We start from the raw sequence: 12,905 nt of genomic DNA, 5'->3' as shown, positions 1-12,905 counted from the left end.
TGATTGGAAAGTTCTGTCAATTTGCACCTTACCCCCATCACTCGTGAACAGATAATTATTTTTTATTTGGAAAAAAAAAACCTCAAAGCTCATTCCATCGCCGTTCATGCGTTGTCTCGTTATGTGGGATCCGAATTGCATGTTTCATTATCGGTCAAGAAAGTTGGGTAAAAACCCTGTCCATCGTGATCACTGCATGTCAGCACATACACACATTATACACCCCCATTTGCATGAGTAGCACTGTGAAGAATCAAACAAAACGATTAAACAAAACCAGGGAATAATCAAGTAACTTCATAAAACAAAACAAAAGCAAATTGGAAGCAACCTCCCATATCACCGTCATTTTTTTCTCGGTCATAACAGGATGACCTTTGACCCCGATGTTGCTCTCTGGCGTGAGGCTCCAGGTGGTCTTGCACCCACACACTTTTAAACTCTTAAACGCTCTGGGAAACACACTCACATCTTTTTTTTTTCCACGCCTAAGTGTGTATCAGTGTGAATTAAAAATGAAAAGAAAAACACATTCTGGGTATGAATAATTAGTCCGCCGTATCCCCCCTCCATCACTGCTTCTCTTTCTCTGTAACCCAATGTGCATTATGATAGACGATCTTTCTCAACTTTTGTCTCATCACGCCCCTTGCCCTCTCTGCAGCCATTACTTGTACGCGCTTCCCGAGCAGAAATGGCCATGTACACATCCAAACCTCCGGTGTTGTACATACATGTAGGTATTCACGTACAGTAAACCCTTTCACTCCCTCAGCATTTTGGACAACAAGGCCTTAATGTGTATGCAGTATCTCTCTGCAATGACAAGCGATATCAATGCACAAAGTTTCGTTGAGAACTTTAGGTCGTTCGTTCAAATGGCGTCAGGAGTCACGAACACGCCTATTGCTTTTGCTTCAGTTCACATCCGCGCACCAGTCTACACTATGACGTCATCAACAGCATGAGTCAGGCTATATTGCATACACATTATGTCGCCGTGTCTTCAGTAGTGGAAGCATGCTTTGTGCATGACATGTGTGTTACGAGGAGTCAAGTTTCTGCTGTTTTTCGTATTGTCAAATTACCGTTTGTTATTTTTATATTTGTTTTCTAGCACTGCGTCGCTCAACACAAGGTGTTGATACCTATACAAACTACATAATTTAAGGCTGATATAGAAGACTAAGCATCGCTTATTTCCAGAATCACTAGTTGAAGTCCTACGTCAACTTCTGGCTACAGAATAATACTAGTCTCTAAAATGAGCTGAAATTGTTTTAAAATGAAATAATGGATGTCAATGGTGGGTTCATTTAGGTTATGCAAAAAAAATTTTTTCCCCGATAAAAGTTCCCGTGGATTTTGCAACGTATTATAATACTTTTTTGTTTTCACCCTTTTTATAAAGGTGTTTACTACGTTACTTCAGAGGGAGCCGTTTCTCACAATGGTTTATACTATCAACAGCTCTCCATTGCTTGTATAAATTGTATTTCAAAAAAGATTTTGGGGTTGGACTTTTTTTCTTCTCACTCTTAGGTGAAACGTTCTAAAATAAGAATTTGACTGCTCAACAATTTGATGCTGCAAATTTGCCCACTTACCGACCGTCGTTGATTTTTGAACAAATTTATGAATCAGTTTGCAATTGTTCAAATGAAACTATATTAGAATACCAACTGTGGAGATATTGTAATCAGTGAGCCTCCAATCAGGTATTCATTGAGGTATCTTTGCGAAGCTTTCAAGATAATTGCTGTTTGCACAGCTCCAATTCTCAGTATGTATTGACGTCATCGTGACGTCAGTACTCGTCACGGTCACTGCAAATGCTCAATAGTGATTTCATGCGTATTAACATCATACTGGCGTCACTGTTAGTGGTTGCTAAGTAGGAGATGACTCACTTGAACTTAAATCATTTTGAACAATTGACGGACTTCTTTGAATAAAGTGAACAAGTTCATTCTGAATCGTTCACTCTGAACGAGGGCCTGAAACAATGAACTTCTGATTAGCGCAGACGGCTTGAGAATCTTTTCATTGTCACTATATGAAATGTATTTTTTTAAAACTAGCCACAATTGTGGTAGTTTCCTTTTGATACGAAACATGCCTTAAAGGCATAGGACACTATTATTAACTGTCAAAGACCAGTATTCTCACTTGGTGTTACTCAACATAAGTATGCACAAAACTTGAGCTCAATAATTGGTCGTCGAAGTTGCGAGATAATAATGGAAGAAAAAAACACCCTTGTCACACGAAATTGTGTGCTTTCTGATGCCTTATTCTGAGGTCTCGAAATCTTTTTCGTGGAAAATTACTTCTTTCTCTAAAACTACGTTACTTCAAAGGCAGCCATTTCTCACAATGTGTTATACTATCAACAACCTTGCTTGTTACCAAGTAAACTGTTATGCAAACAATTATTTTGAGTAGTTACCAATAGTGTCCACTGCATTTAAAGGAAAGGTATACTTTTTTGTAATCACATCACTTTTAAAGGCTCTGAATACTATTGGTAATTACTCAAAATACTTGTTAGCATAAAAACTTGTCGAACGGTTCCATTTAAATACAGTGGTCACTATTGGTAATTACTCGAAACAATTATTAGCATAAAACTTCACTTGGAAACGAGTAATGGGGAGAGGTTGGTAGTATAAAACATTGTGAGAAACGGCTCCCTCTGAAGTGGAGTAGTTTTCGAGAAAGAAGTTATTTTCCACAAATTTGATTTCGAGACCTCAGATTTAGAGTTTGAGGTCTCGAAATCAAACAACTAAAAGCACACAACTCCGTGTGACAAGGGTGTTTTTCTTTCATTATTATCTCGCAACTTCGATGACCGATTGAGCGCAAATTTTTACAGGTTTGTTATTTTATGCATATGTTGAGATACACCAACTGAGAAGACTGGTCTTTGACAATTACCAATATTGTCCAGTGTCTTTAAGAATAAAGCTATACCAAGAATACAAAGTTTCCTTGCAGTCAAATCTTAAAGCTCGTTTGAAGAACAAACCAAATCCACAAAGTTTTTCCTAGCACCATTTTAGAATGTTCCATTCTGTTTTCCGTATATCGCTTTAATTTTGGGTGGATTTGTTTGTTTTTTTGTTATTTACTAACCCAAAATTTTAGGTCCAAATTCCTTTTGCCTGCATGGCACGCTAATGATTTCTAAAAACTTTGCATAAAAATGATTTCTAATTCGTCAGTTTGATCTACATTTAGTTACTCGTTTATTTATAATTTGTAAGTAAAATTTCTAGCCGCGTTTTATAATTGAAATATTGTTGTGTTTTGTTCTGTCATACGCCATGTCTTCTTATAAGTCTACTTGTACATTTACCCGTTTGTGAGCATGCTTTGTTTATGTTGTTTCATGCATGCGATTTGCAATCAGTTCATTTTGCATGGCACAATATTTTTGCTAAATTATTCATACTCTCTTGCACATTTAAACCAACAATTTTAACCTACATTTTTAATTGGTTAGCACCCTTTCCTCCTCTGATATCAATGGGTCGCAGATTAGCTGATGCTCCACTGCGTTAGGTTTGATTAAGTTATTGGATTTTATGATTTTATGGTGATGGCCGGACTCTATTTTGTGCCCAACATGTTCATTTTTTGTTTAACCAAGCTGAACAAGTGTAAGAATTATGTTCATGTCTTTGCATCCAGTCATCATATGTATGCACAAGACTGTTATCATGCCTCGGCCATTTTGAATAATACTCACACGCAAAGCCACGTGGTGAAAGGGAAGGCTGCGCTTCAATTTTGAACTTCGATTTACTGTGTTGCTTCACAGCTGTAGCTTTCCCTGCTGGTCACTGTCTGCTTCTATCCAGATACAAAAAAAAGTAGATCATGAAAACACAAATAGCCAAACTGGAAAGAAAGATACAATGCTCTATGAAAGAGTTGTTAAATTTGTCTTTTTGACAGGATTGTTGTTGCCTACAACTTTGGAGTGGTGTTCACACAAAATATGCTGACCCCTTTAAAGAAATCATTTGGTGCGTTCGATAAGCTTCCCTGGGTCGACCCCGCAGGGCTCACTCGGGTGAGCCCCTGGCAAGAGCTTATCGAACGATCACACTCGCCCTCTCGTGGTGACGGCATGCACCCCAGGTCATTCGCTCGGCCCCAGCGGCCAGTCTATCACCCATGGACTGCTGGGATGGGCTTATCGCTTGCACGGATTATTGTTCAGGAAGTGCGTCATGTATGCGCAATCCATATAAATATGGCGCAGTGTATCGTGTGATGCATGATGGGATTGCGCATTATTAAACCAACGTGCGTGCATGATACATTTGCCCAGCCCAGCGCTTTTGGTTAAAGCAAGGCGCTGGGGACGAGCGAACCCAGGTCACCCCCAAACCACTCCACAAGCACGGCACTGGGGGCTGACCCAGGTGAGCCCCGCCAAAGCTATTTGAACATACCGGGGCGGACCGGGGTCGACCCAGAGAAGCTTAACGAACACACCCAATATATCATCATGATCAGGTGACAGCACAAAGATGGACGCCACAGCGTGATAAATGTCTGTACAATGGGTGGGGTTTTTCCCAGGTCGCACAATTCAGTCCGGTCTATCTGTGCCTTTTCAACTTTTTATTCAGTTTTAGTTGACGTAGACTTTTAAGTGCATTGTTTAGCTGCAATGTTTTAGTGTGTTATTCTTGAGATGTACTCTTAGTGCTTTCGGTCACTTCTTCGACCTAGGGACGGGACGCACTTATTAAACATATTTCACCACCTGAGATATTCATTCATATTCTTCGCGATCTTGGCACCAACTGTGGTGCTCTAGCCGGAAGTTAAATACAGGTTAAGTGTTCTCGCCAGTCACTTGAGCGAAATTTTACGGAAAGCACTAAGAGCTTGTCTCTCCTTTAAACAGTTTTCTCTTTTTCCAGTTAAAGTCTACTTTATAAAGTGTTTCAATTATGTTATGCTCTTAAATTACTGCGCCTACAGAATTACCCTCCCCCATAACAAATATTTAACAAAATAATTTTAAAACAAGTTCACCCTTACAAGATCAGAGCCTTTGGATTTGTCCATTCATGTCAAGAAAGTGTCAAGAAAGTGTAGACCACACGTTCAATACTCATACACTCTGAAAACATCCGGGTCAAAATTGAACCGGATCCGGGTCCGGTGGGGCCTGACCCGTTTCTGGGTCGTATTGACCCAGAATGTTTGTAAACATAACCCAGAAATATCATGCCAAGCTGATGCAGAATCTTTTTCCTTGTCAGCCTTACCCATCGAATTGGGTACACGTTTTTACGCAGTCAAACAAAGGGTCAAGCAACATGTAGTTAGGGCAATGCAACAACAAAATTGCCCTGTGGTGGATCAATGAATTCCGTCACCACCATGGGTCTTGTCATGTTTCTAACGTCGTTTTGTTTATTTCAGGGTATCGGTTTGTGTAGTATACGTTTGTTGTTTGTTTCATATATTTTACTTTGTGGATCTGCCACTGTTGTTATTTTTATTTTGCCAAGCTAACAAGTAAATGAAAATAACCTGCTGTATGTCTGAACGGGGCAAATAAACCAGAACCTCTGAGTTGTTTTGGGTACTGTACACAACAGGCAGGCTTAACAAACACATCTTGCAACAGTAGCTGTTGAGTCAATGAGACGCTATGTATTACACTTGCCATTGCTCTGTAAAGTGGCGATTATATTTTCCAGTTCCGCTGCGAGATTGTGAAAAAGATTGATGTATTAACCATCCTGGTTGTTTTATTTCCATCTACAGACACAAAATATCATGTTTGAAATGGTTTCCGATATGCATGCAACCAGGACGGGCATAGACGACCGGGTGTCGACTCTGGAACAAAAGATGGAACAATTGCAGACCACTTTGGACAATCTGCCACAGGTTTTGAACTCATTCCTTGAGTCTGCCCAACAGCAAATGAAGCAGTCACAACAACAATATCTGCTGATGCAGCAGCAACAGCATCAGCAGCAGCAACAGCAACAACAACAGCAACAGCAGCAGCAACAGCAGCAACAACAGCAACAGCAACAGCAGCGGAGGCAGCATTTGCAATTGCAAAGGACTATTGAGGACAGTCCTCCGTTGCTACACAGTTCAGGAAACCCATTCGTTGAAGTTACACAGGATACAACTGCGGCAGCGGAGCCACCCAAGAGTCTAAGATTGCGTTCGTTTCCCGCCCAAGGAACGTCGGCCTCGTTCGAGGAAACGCCAGCGTCAAGGCGAGAGGAAATTGACGTGGAGAGGTCACGTGCGTACAGTAGTCCTGACGTCAGCAACAGCCGGATCCTGAATGTACAATAATAATCCCCATCACCATTAAACCCATAACCCATGCATCTTGAAAATTGGTCATCAATCTCGACTCGGTAATAGGAAGTTCTTGCATCTGACATTAGAAATGTTAAGTCCATGCAGGTACCAACTGTACATGTAAACCTATGGCATTAATAATGAATACAATGGACACTCAATATCATTCGCTCAAAAATAGTTTCGCAATCGGTATTGTTTTGATAATAAGGTTCACATTAACAACTTCTTTAAAAAACTTTCGTGTTAACGGAAATTTGCAAATGCCTTGTTACGTAACAATGTTGTTGCTTGATCAAATCTTTTTCATTGGAGTTTTACTCTCTCCTTTTTCCTCTTGAAGTGCAGTTGCGGTACATTGACAAAAAATCCATAATATTTTATTCCCAAAACTATAAACACTGAATGGAATTACAGTGATTGAGTGTCAATGAACGAGTCAAAACATGCGTGCCGTTGGGTTTGCATACAGCCATATAGATGCACTGGGTGATTCAACACCATAACTCGTCCGGTGTCGCATGCAATTATGTCCTCTATGCAATAATATGCGGAAGACATTATTGCATATGCAATAATGTCCGCCATTGTTGCATAAACAATAATGTCCGCCGGACGGTTTTGCATATGCAATCGTGTCCGCCCGGACGCTGCTGCATATGCAGTTGTGTCCGCCCCCGTGCAAAACCGTCCTTGCAGTAATGGTAACGCCCTTGGTCAACGGAACACGTTTAGTTCGCCATTTTTTCCAGCTAAGCATGCATGTCATGAATGGGAAATGTTCGGCCGTTGGGTATTCGCTGCAATCATAAAATACGTGAATATTCATGCTGCACGGACGTAGGTTCAGTGCATGCACGCTCACAGTCATGTACATGTCCATTGGACGGTTTTTGCATAGCCCTGGACACGATTACATATGCAAAAGTGTCCGGAGTGGACAGTAGTGCATGGCGGACACAATTGCATCTGACACCGGCCGCGTCGATCCAACAGCACGCATGTCTTTTCAATCTTGCACATTCTTTGAAGATAAACACAGTAAAAACCATAACAGTGCCGGTTGTGTCACTCCTTATAGCATTCTGCAGTCGGGTCTATTGTCAGACTGTGGGCAAAATCCTGGTGTTGTCATTATAAATATTTATATTTTAAATATGAATGTATATCACTTTCTTCGTCACTGCAGCGCTCATGCATTGTTAATTGCCTTGCGTATCATGTGATGTGATGATCAGTTTCAGTGTCCCGCTCCCTTGCATTTTAACGGAGCCCTAAAAATTGTGTTTCTACACTTTTATTGCACACTTACAGAAAAAAATACACCCGGCCATTAGCCTTGGCCTGTCAGTTTCCAGATCCACAATTATTTGCTTTGTACACATCGATGTTAAAATAAGCGTCATTTATTCATGAATACAAAACAGCAAATCACAGAGTGCCAAAATGATGTGATGGGTTTATAAGTAAATCCTTGCAAAGCATGCGTGTCAAGTTGAAGGCTGCCCGCATGTGTACATATATTCAAAAGTGGAAGTTAAGCCGAACCACACTGTACTCTAACAGAGAATCAGAAATGTTACTCAACTCGTTGCCTCTGCTTTGGGATGAACAAGTGGTTAAAACAATTATTATCAAACAGTTTCTGAGGAATGTTCCAATAATCTTCATAGTTTATTCAGAATTTGGAGAGTTTGCGGAAACAAATTTTGGAGAAAAAAAATCAACGATAGCGAAGCAAGAGAACAATCTTAGAATTTAAGAAAACCATCTTTTTTAACTTCACACTTTTTCCTCAATAATTACGTAAGACTCTCCGATGACTTCGGAATCCATTTGTATCTATTTGATATTTCCAAATTTCCTATTTCATCTCCACTCTGTTTACTTACCAAAGACTCGGAATCGAAGGTACTGCGTTGGTGTAATCATAATCTTTAAAAAAAATATTTAAAATGTACTCTGACAAATTCTACAGTTTAAAATTATCTAGAGGCTGTTTCGTGTTCAGAGACGTGTGTTTGCATCTTCCATCGCGTAATTCTTTTTCTCTTTTAAAATTCAAAACCTATGCACATGTTTAACAACAATAATTAAGGAAAACAAAGTATTGTACAAAAAAATCAAAGAATGTTTATAGTGTACAGTGCGACCTGGGTGTTATATTTAAAAGACAAATTGTATATTCGTTTACGGGTGGCATTGCAGATCAAATTTTAACTATTTTAGCCATAAATTCTTTGTTACACGATAGTCTTAAAAAGGAAATTCGTATTTTAAAAGCTTTATAAGGGTATAATGTCTTTCTTCTGTTTCGGACGTACTGTTAAGATAGACTGTGAAGAAAAAAGACGCCATGTTTGAAAACTGGTATAAACGTTGTTGGACTGAACGACTGTATGACGTAAGACTTTATCTATGTATCAGCTTGAACTGTGGAAGTTAGTTTGTGAGCAAATCATGGTGTTTGTCAATAATCAGCACCCTGCACGCGGGCTACCTTTAAATGTGCCTCATCATATACGTTTCTTGGAGCATCGCTCAACTCTGGCGGCATTTATTAAGAAAGGGTGATTGTTCCATCAAATCAAATATGAACTTTGGAAAACAGTGCATTATGAAGAGAAACTAATATTATTTGAACCATTCAAATCTAAAGCAGGATGGGATGGCATATTTCGTTACACAAAATGTATAGATCGCGGTCCAAAAAAATAAATTAACAACAACTACAAATTGCTTTATAGTCAAGTTTGAATTATGGTGTAGGATGGGTTTTGTTATTAAGTTGGTTAAAATTTGGGGCTTTAATAAAACCAATAAACACATATGATTATGTTTGAGCGTCTCATGGAGAGACAACCTAGGTCCATGGTTCAGACGTAAGACATACACAGTGATTGTATGGTAATCGACTAGACAAGACAGACAGACAGACAGACAGACAGACAAACAGACAGACACACAGACGGACTCGATGACCGTTGATGACACAATACGAACGATTCAGTTACAACACAGATAAAGTGAAAACAACACGAGACCCGCACTCTATGTTCAGTTCGAAATTGACCGGAGCAAGTTCCGTGTAATAATTCTGGTCAGACTCAACCAATAGGGCAACCCGCTCTAAAAGCTTCTGAATCCGATTTGATCCGGATCATGGTTCCGTGGGGCTGACCCTGAATCTGTATGAAAGTAACTCCAAATGGGTCAAACTGACACAGAATCCGGATTGCAATCCAATATCAACCATTTTCCGGTCAACCTGATCAATTTCGTCCGGTTTTTTTTAGAGTGTAATCCTTTTTGCCAGTGAGGTCTTTGTAATACAGTTTTCCTGATCAAACTGGACGGTAAACAGGCAATATAACCTGTTGATGACTCCATTAAGTGAGTCATGTTGACCTGGGATACATGTCAGACTGACCTGGATATGCACGAGTCCAAATTCCGGACCAATCCTGTTTCTGGATATTTTAGTGGTAACCGCACGTGACGACGAAAATTCTCGAATTGACGAAAAGACCTGACAACGAACCGTCGTTTACGAATTATTGGAACACCACATGTTGAACATTCCCGTAAAAGAGTTTTCTGATGTGTCGGTCCATTGTCGTTATCAAAGTGATTTGCAGCAAAATGAAATGATTATTATTATTATTATTATTAAACTGTACATTGTAAACGGGAAAAAAATATAAAAAATCAAGAGCGCACGAAATGCACCAAATACTATTATGACGATATTTGTTTTTAGCATCCATTACATTGATAACAAAAAGTTGTATATCGACAGTCAATTTTGACCTTGTACTAATCTGTATACGGTTGTTTCTTGTTTTGTGTCACAGTGAACTGTAAAAAAGATTTGAGTCAAGTGTTTTTTTGTTTATTTATTTTTTATTCAACCGGGGAAAAATATATATATATCTTATTGCTCTTAGTTTTGTTACAGTCCGGGAATTTTACCGTACTTTATAATGAAATGGGTATAATGTACTTTGTATTAACTAAATAATATTAGGACATTTTATTTACAAGTAGTTTACATTAGTTAACCTTTTTTTACAATGGTTCAACAGTGACATTCAAGACGAGAAAATAATTGATACCCTTTATTATTTTTTATGTGTCTCTGTCGATTTCTCTATTATTTCCTCCCCTAATATTTTCATGATAAGGGGCGACACATTCTCTTGATCCCAAATTTTGAAAGTTTGGGGACTAAGCGAAATTCATACTATGAAGTCCCGCCTCATTACGGATGTCTCAAGTAATTGCAGGATTGAAAATCTTGTGTAAATGTGACGAAATACTTTTTGTGTATTTGTTTAGGCGGGGCTTAAAGACACTGGACACTATTGGTAATTGTCAAAGACTAGCCTTCACAGTTGGTGTATCTCAACACATGCATAAAATAACAAACCTGTAAAAATTTGAACTCAATTGGTCGTCGAAGTTGCGAGATAATAATGAAAGAAAAAACACCCTTGTCACACGAAGTTGTGTGCTTTTAGATGGTTGATTTCGAAACCTCAAATTCTAACTCTGAGGTCTCGAAATCAAATTCGTGGAAAATTACTTCTTTCTCGAAAACTAAGTCACTTCAAAGGGAGCCGTTTAAGTAAGTAAGGTTTTATGCTAATAACTATTTTGAGTAATTACCGATAGTGTCCACTGCCTTTAATCATAAATAATAAAACGATCTATTAATGTCTGATCTTGAGGCGTCGATGCGAAACACAACCAGAGTGACGAGAACTGAAACATATTTTCTATGAAAATGATCTACTTAGCCCCAAATTCGAGGATTTGGCACACTCGTTGTTCTCTGTCCAGTTTATACCAAAGTTGTGTTTCTTATTGTATTTTAAGGTTTTTAAAGTTTTGTTATTTTTTAGTATGTTGTTAATACAGTAATCCCGATATAGGGAAACAAAGACAAGTAATGGTTCCACAGGTTCGGGAAAGGGCAGTATTAATACATTGGTATTTTCAGGAGAACCCGTTATTAAGATGATTAACTGCAATGTTCACACTCGGTTGTTTGTTCGTATATAAAATGTCGTTGGCTGAATGGTGTGGTGCGGCTTATGCCGTCAACGGTCGTCACTGAACTGTACATGCGTGTATAATAACAACAACAACAAATTGTATAGTATAAACATAGCTCCTATTTTGTTTCCCTATATATGTATGTATGTATATAACGATTGTACATACATATTTATATATTTTAGACTTATTGTATGATATATGTGCCTTCATTTATAATCTTGCTGAATTAATCACATGGTTCTGAAAGACGGGACTGAGTTTCTCGGGTGAACAACCCATCGGACTATTTCGATTTAAATTGAATAACGATAAAAAGAGGGAAAATGAACATGTCGTAGACTGACTATTTTAGCCGTTTTAGAAACCTGTGGGTTTTGTCGAGAGTGATTAGTATTCGAGTTTGATTTCAATAATGACTGGTTCTACGCTAGTCTTGTTGCAAGACGTTATTTCAACTTTGAGTTTGTGATGATGAACAACAACGTCTTGCACCAAAACTACTGTACTAGTACGCGTACGTAATGCATTGCCCACTCCCACTGCTCAATGTGAATTCCTCAGACTATACCATCCAGTGACACTCTGTTACTTTGGCCCATTTTCATAGAGCTGCTTTAGCACGCCAAACTAGCTAAGCACAACAAAAATATGCTTACCAGAAAAAGTAACCACCTAAAATACCATTTCACATGTATAAGTGGCTGGTATCCTGCTTATTGTTGCTTTTTAGCAGAAATAATGTCAAGCAATATTTTCTGCTGAAGCAGCTCTAGGAAAGTGATCCCTGCTGATTGCCTGGTGACGGCCAATAATTTCATGATAACCCCCCCCCCCTCCCCCCACCCCCACACACACACACACACAATCAGTACATGTTAGTGACCCTGAGCTTGTATCATGTTTACAATTAATATGTATAACCTACGACAAACATTGTTGTAATAATATGTGACTTTTTTATTTCATTTGACGAGAATTAATTGTATATTTAGCTGTATCCACGCTGACAATATTTAGATGGAAGCTATGTACCGAACAGTTTGCTGTATTTTTTAAGTGTTCAAATTTTTAAAATTTTACATGGCATTAGTTTTATGTTTCCTGTTAGGTGGAGGACGAAATGAGGTATCCCGCCATGCACTGCGAAACATATTGAAATTGACACAATAGAGTTAGGATGAAATAGATGGCACTAATGTTTCCCATAGAAAAACACCTCCTCATTATGATTTTGACATACAGTACATATACAAGAAAGGAGCACGTTCATGGACACCCACATGTGAATATCGCGTGAATATCGCATATTGTTGAGCATGAGGAAAACAGGCAACACCGAAATGGGTTCCACATGTTTCAATTCAAGACATTAATAAAGGTAGGCCCAGATTTTCCAATAATCCTGCTTACAAATTGAATTTCTCAAACAGTGTCATTCACGCACAATGTACAACCGTACGGTTTTTAACGTATCGTATAAAGCA

At 38.8% G+C, this 12,905-nt stretch overlaps 1 protein-coding gene across 3 annotated transcripts in view; it reads left to right on the top strand.

The window, feature by feature from the left end:
• LOC139941447 (small conductance calcium-activated potassium channel protein 2-like) overlaps positions 1 to 12,248 on the top strand; it is a 183,675-nt gene extending 171,427 nt beyond the window's left edge. For all 3 annotated transcript variants that reach the window (XM_071937944.1, XM_071937943.1, XM_071937945.1), the window contains one exon: positions 5,800 to 12,248. In XM_071937944.1, the coding sequence (XP_071794045.1) occupies positions 5,800 to 6,351 (552 nt within the window). In that variant the 3' untranslated portion in view covers positions 6,352 to 12,248. The remainder of the gene's footprint in view (positions 1 to 5,799) is intronic.
• Positions 12,249 to 12,905: the final 657 nt, after the last annotated feature.

The sequence above is a fragment of the Asterias amurensis genome, chromosome 9 (genome assembly GCF_032118995.1).
Source record: "Asterias amurensis chromosome 9, ASM3211899v1".
Taxonomy (NCBI): Eukaryota; Metazoa; Echinodermata; class Asteroidea; order Forcipulatida; family Asteriidae; genus Asterias; species Asterias amurensis.
This window is presented reverse-complemented; position numbering and strand designations above follow the sequence as displayed.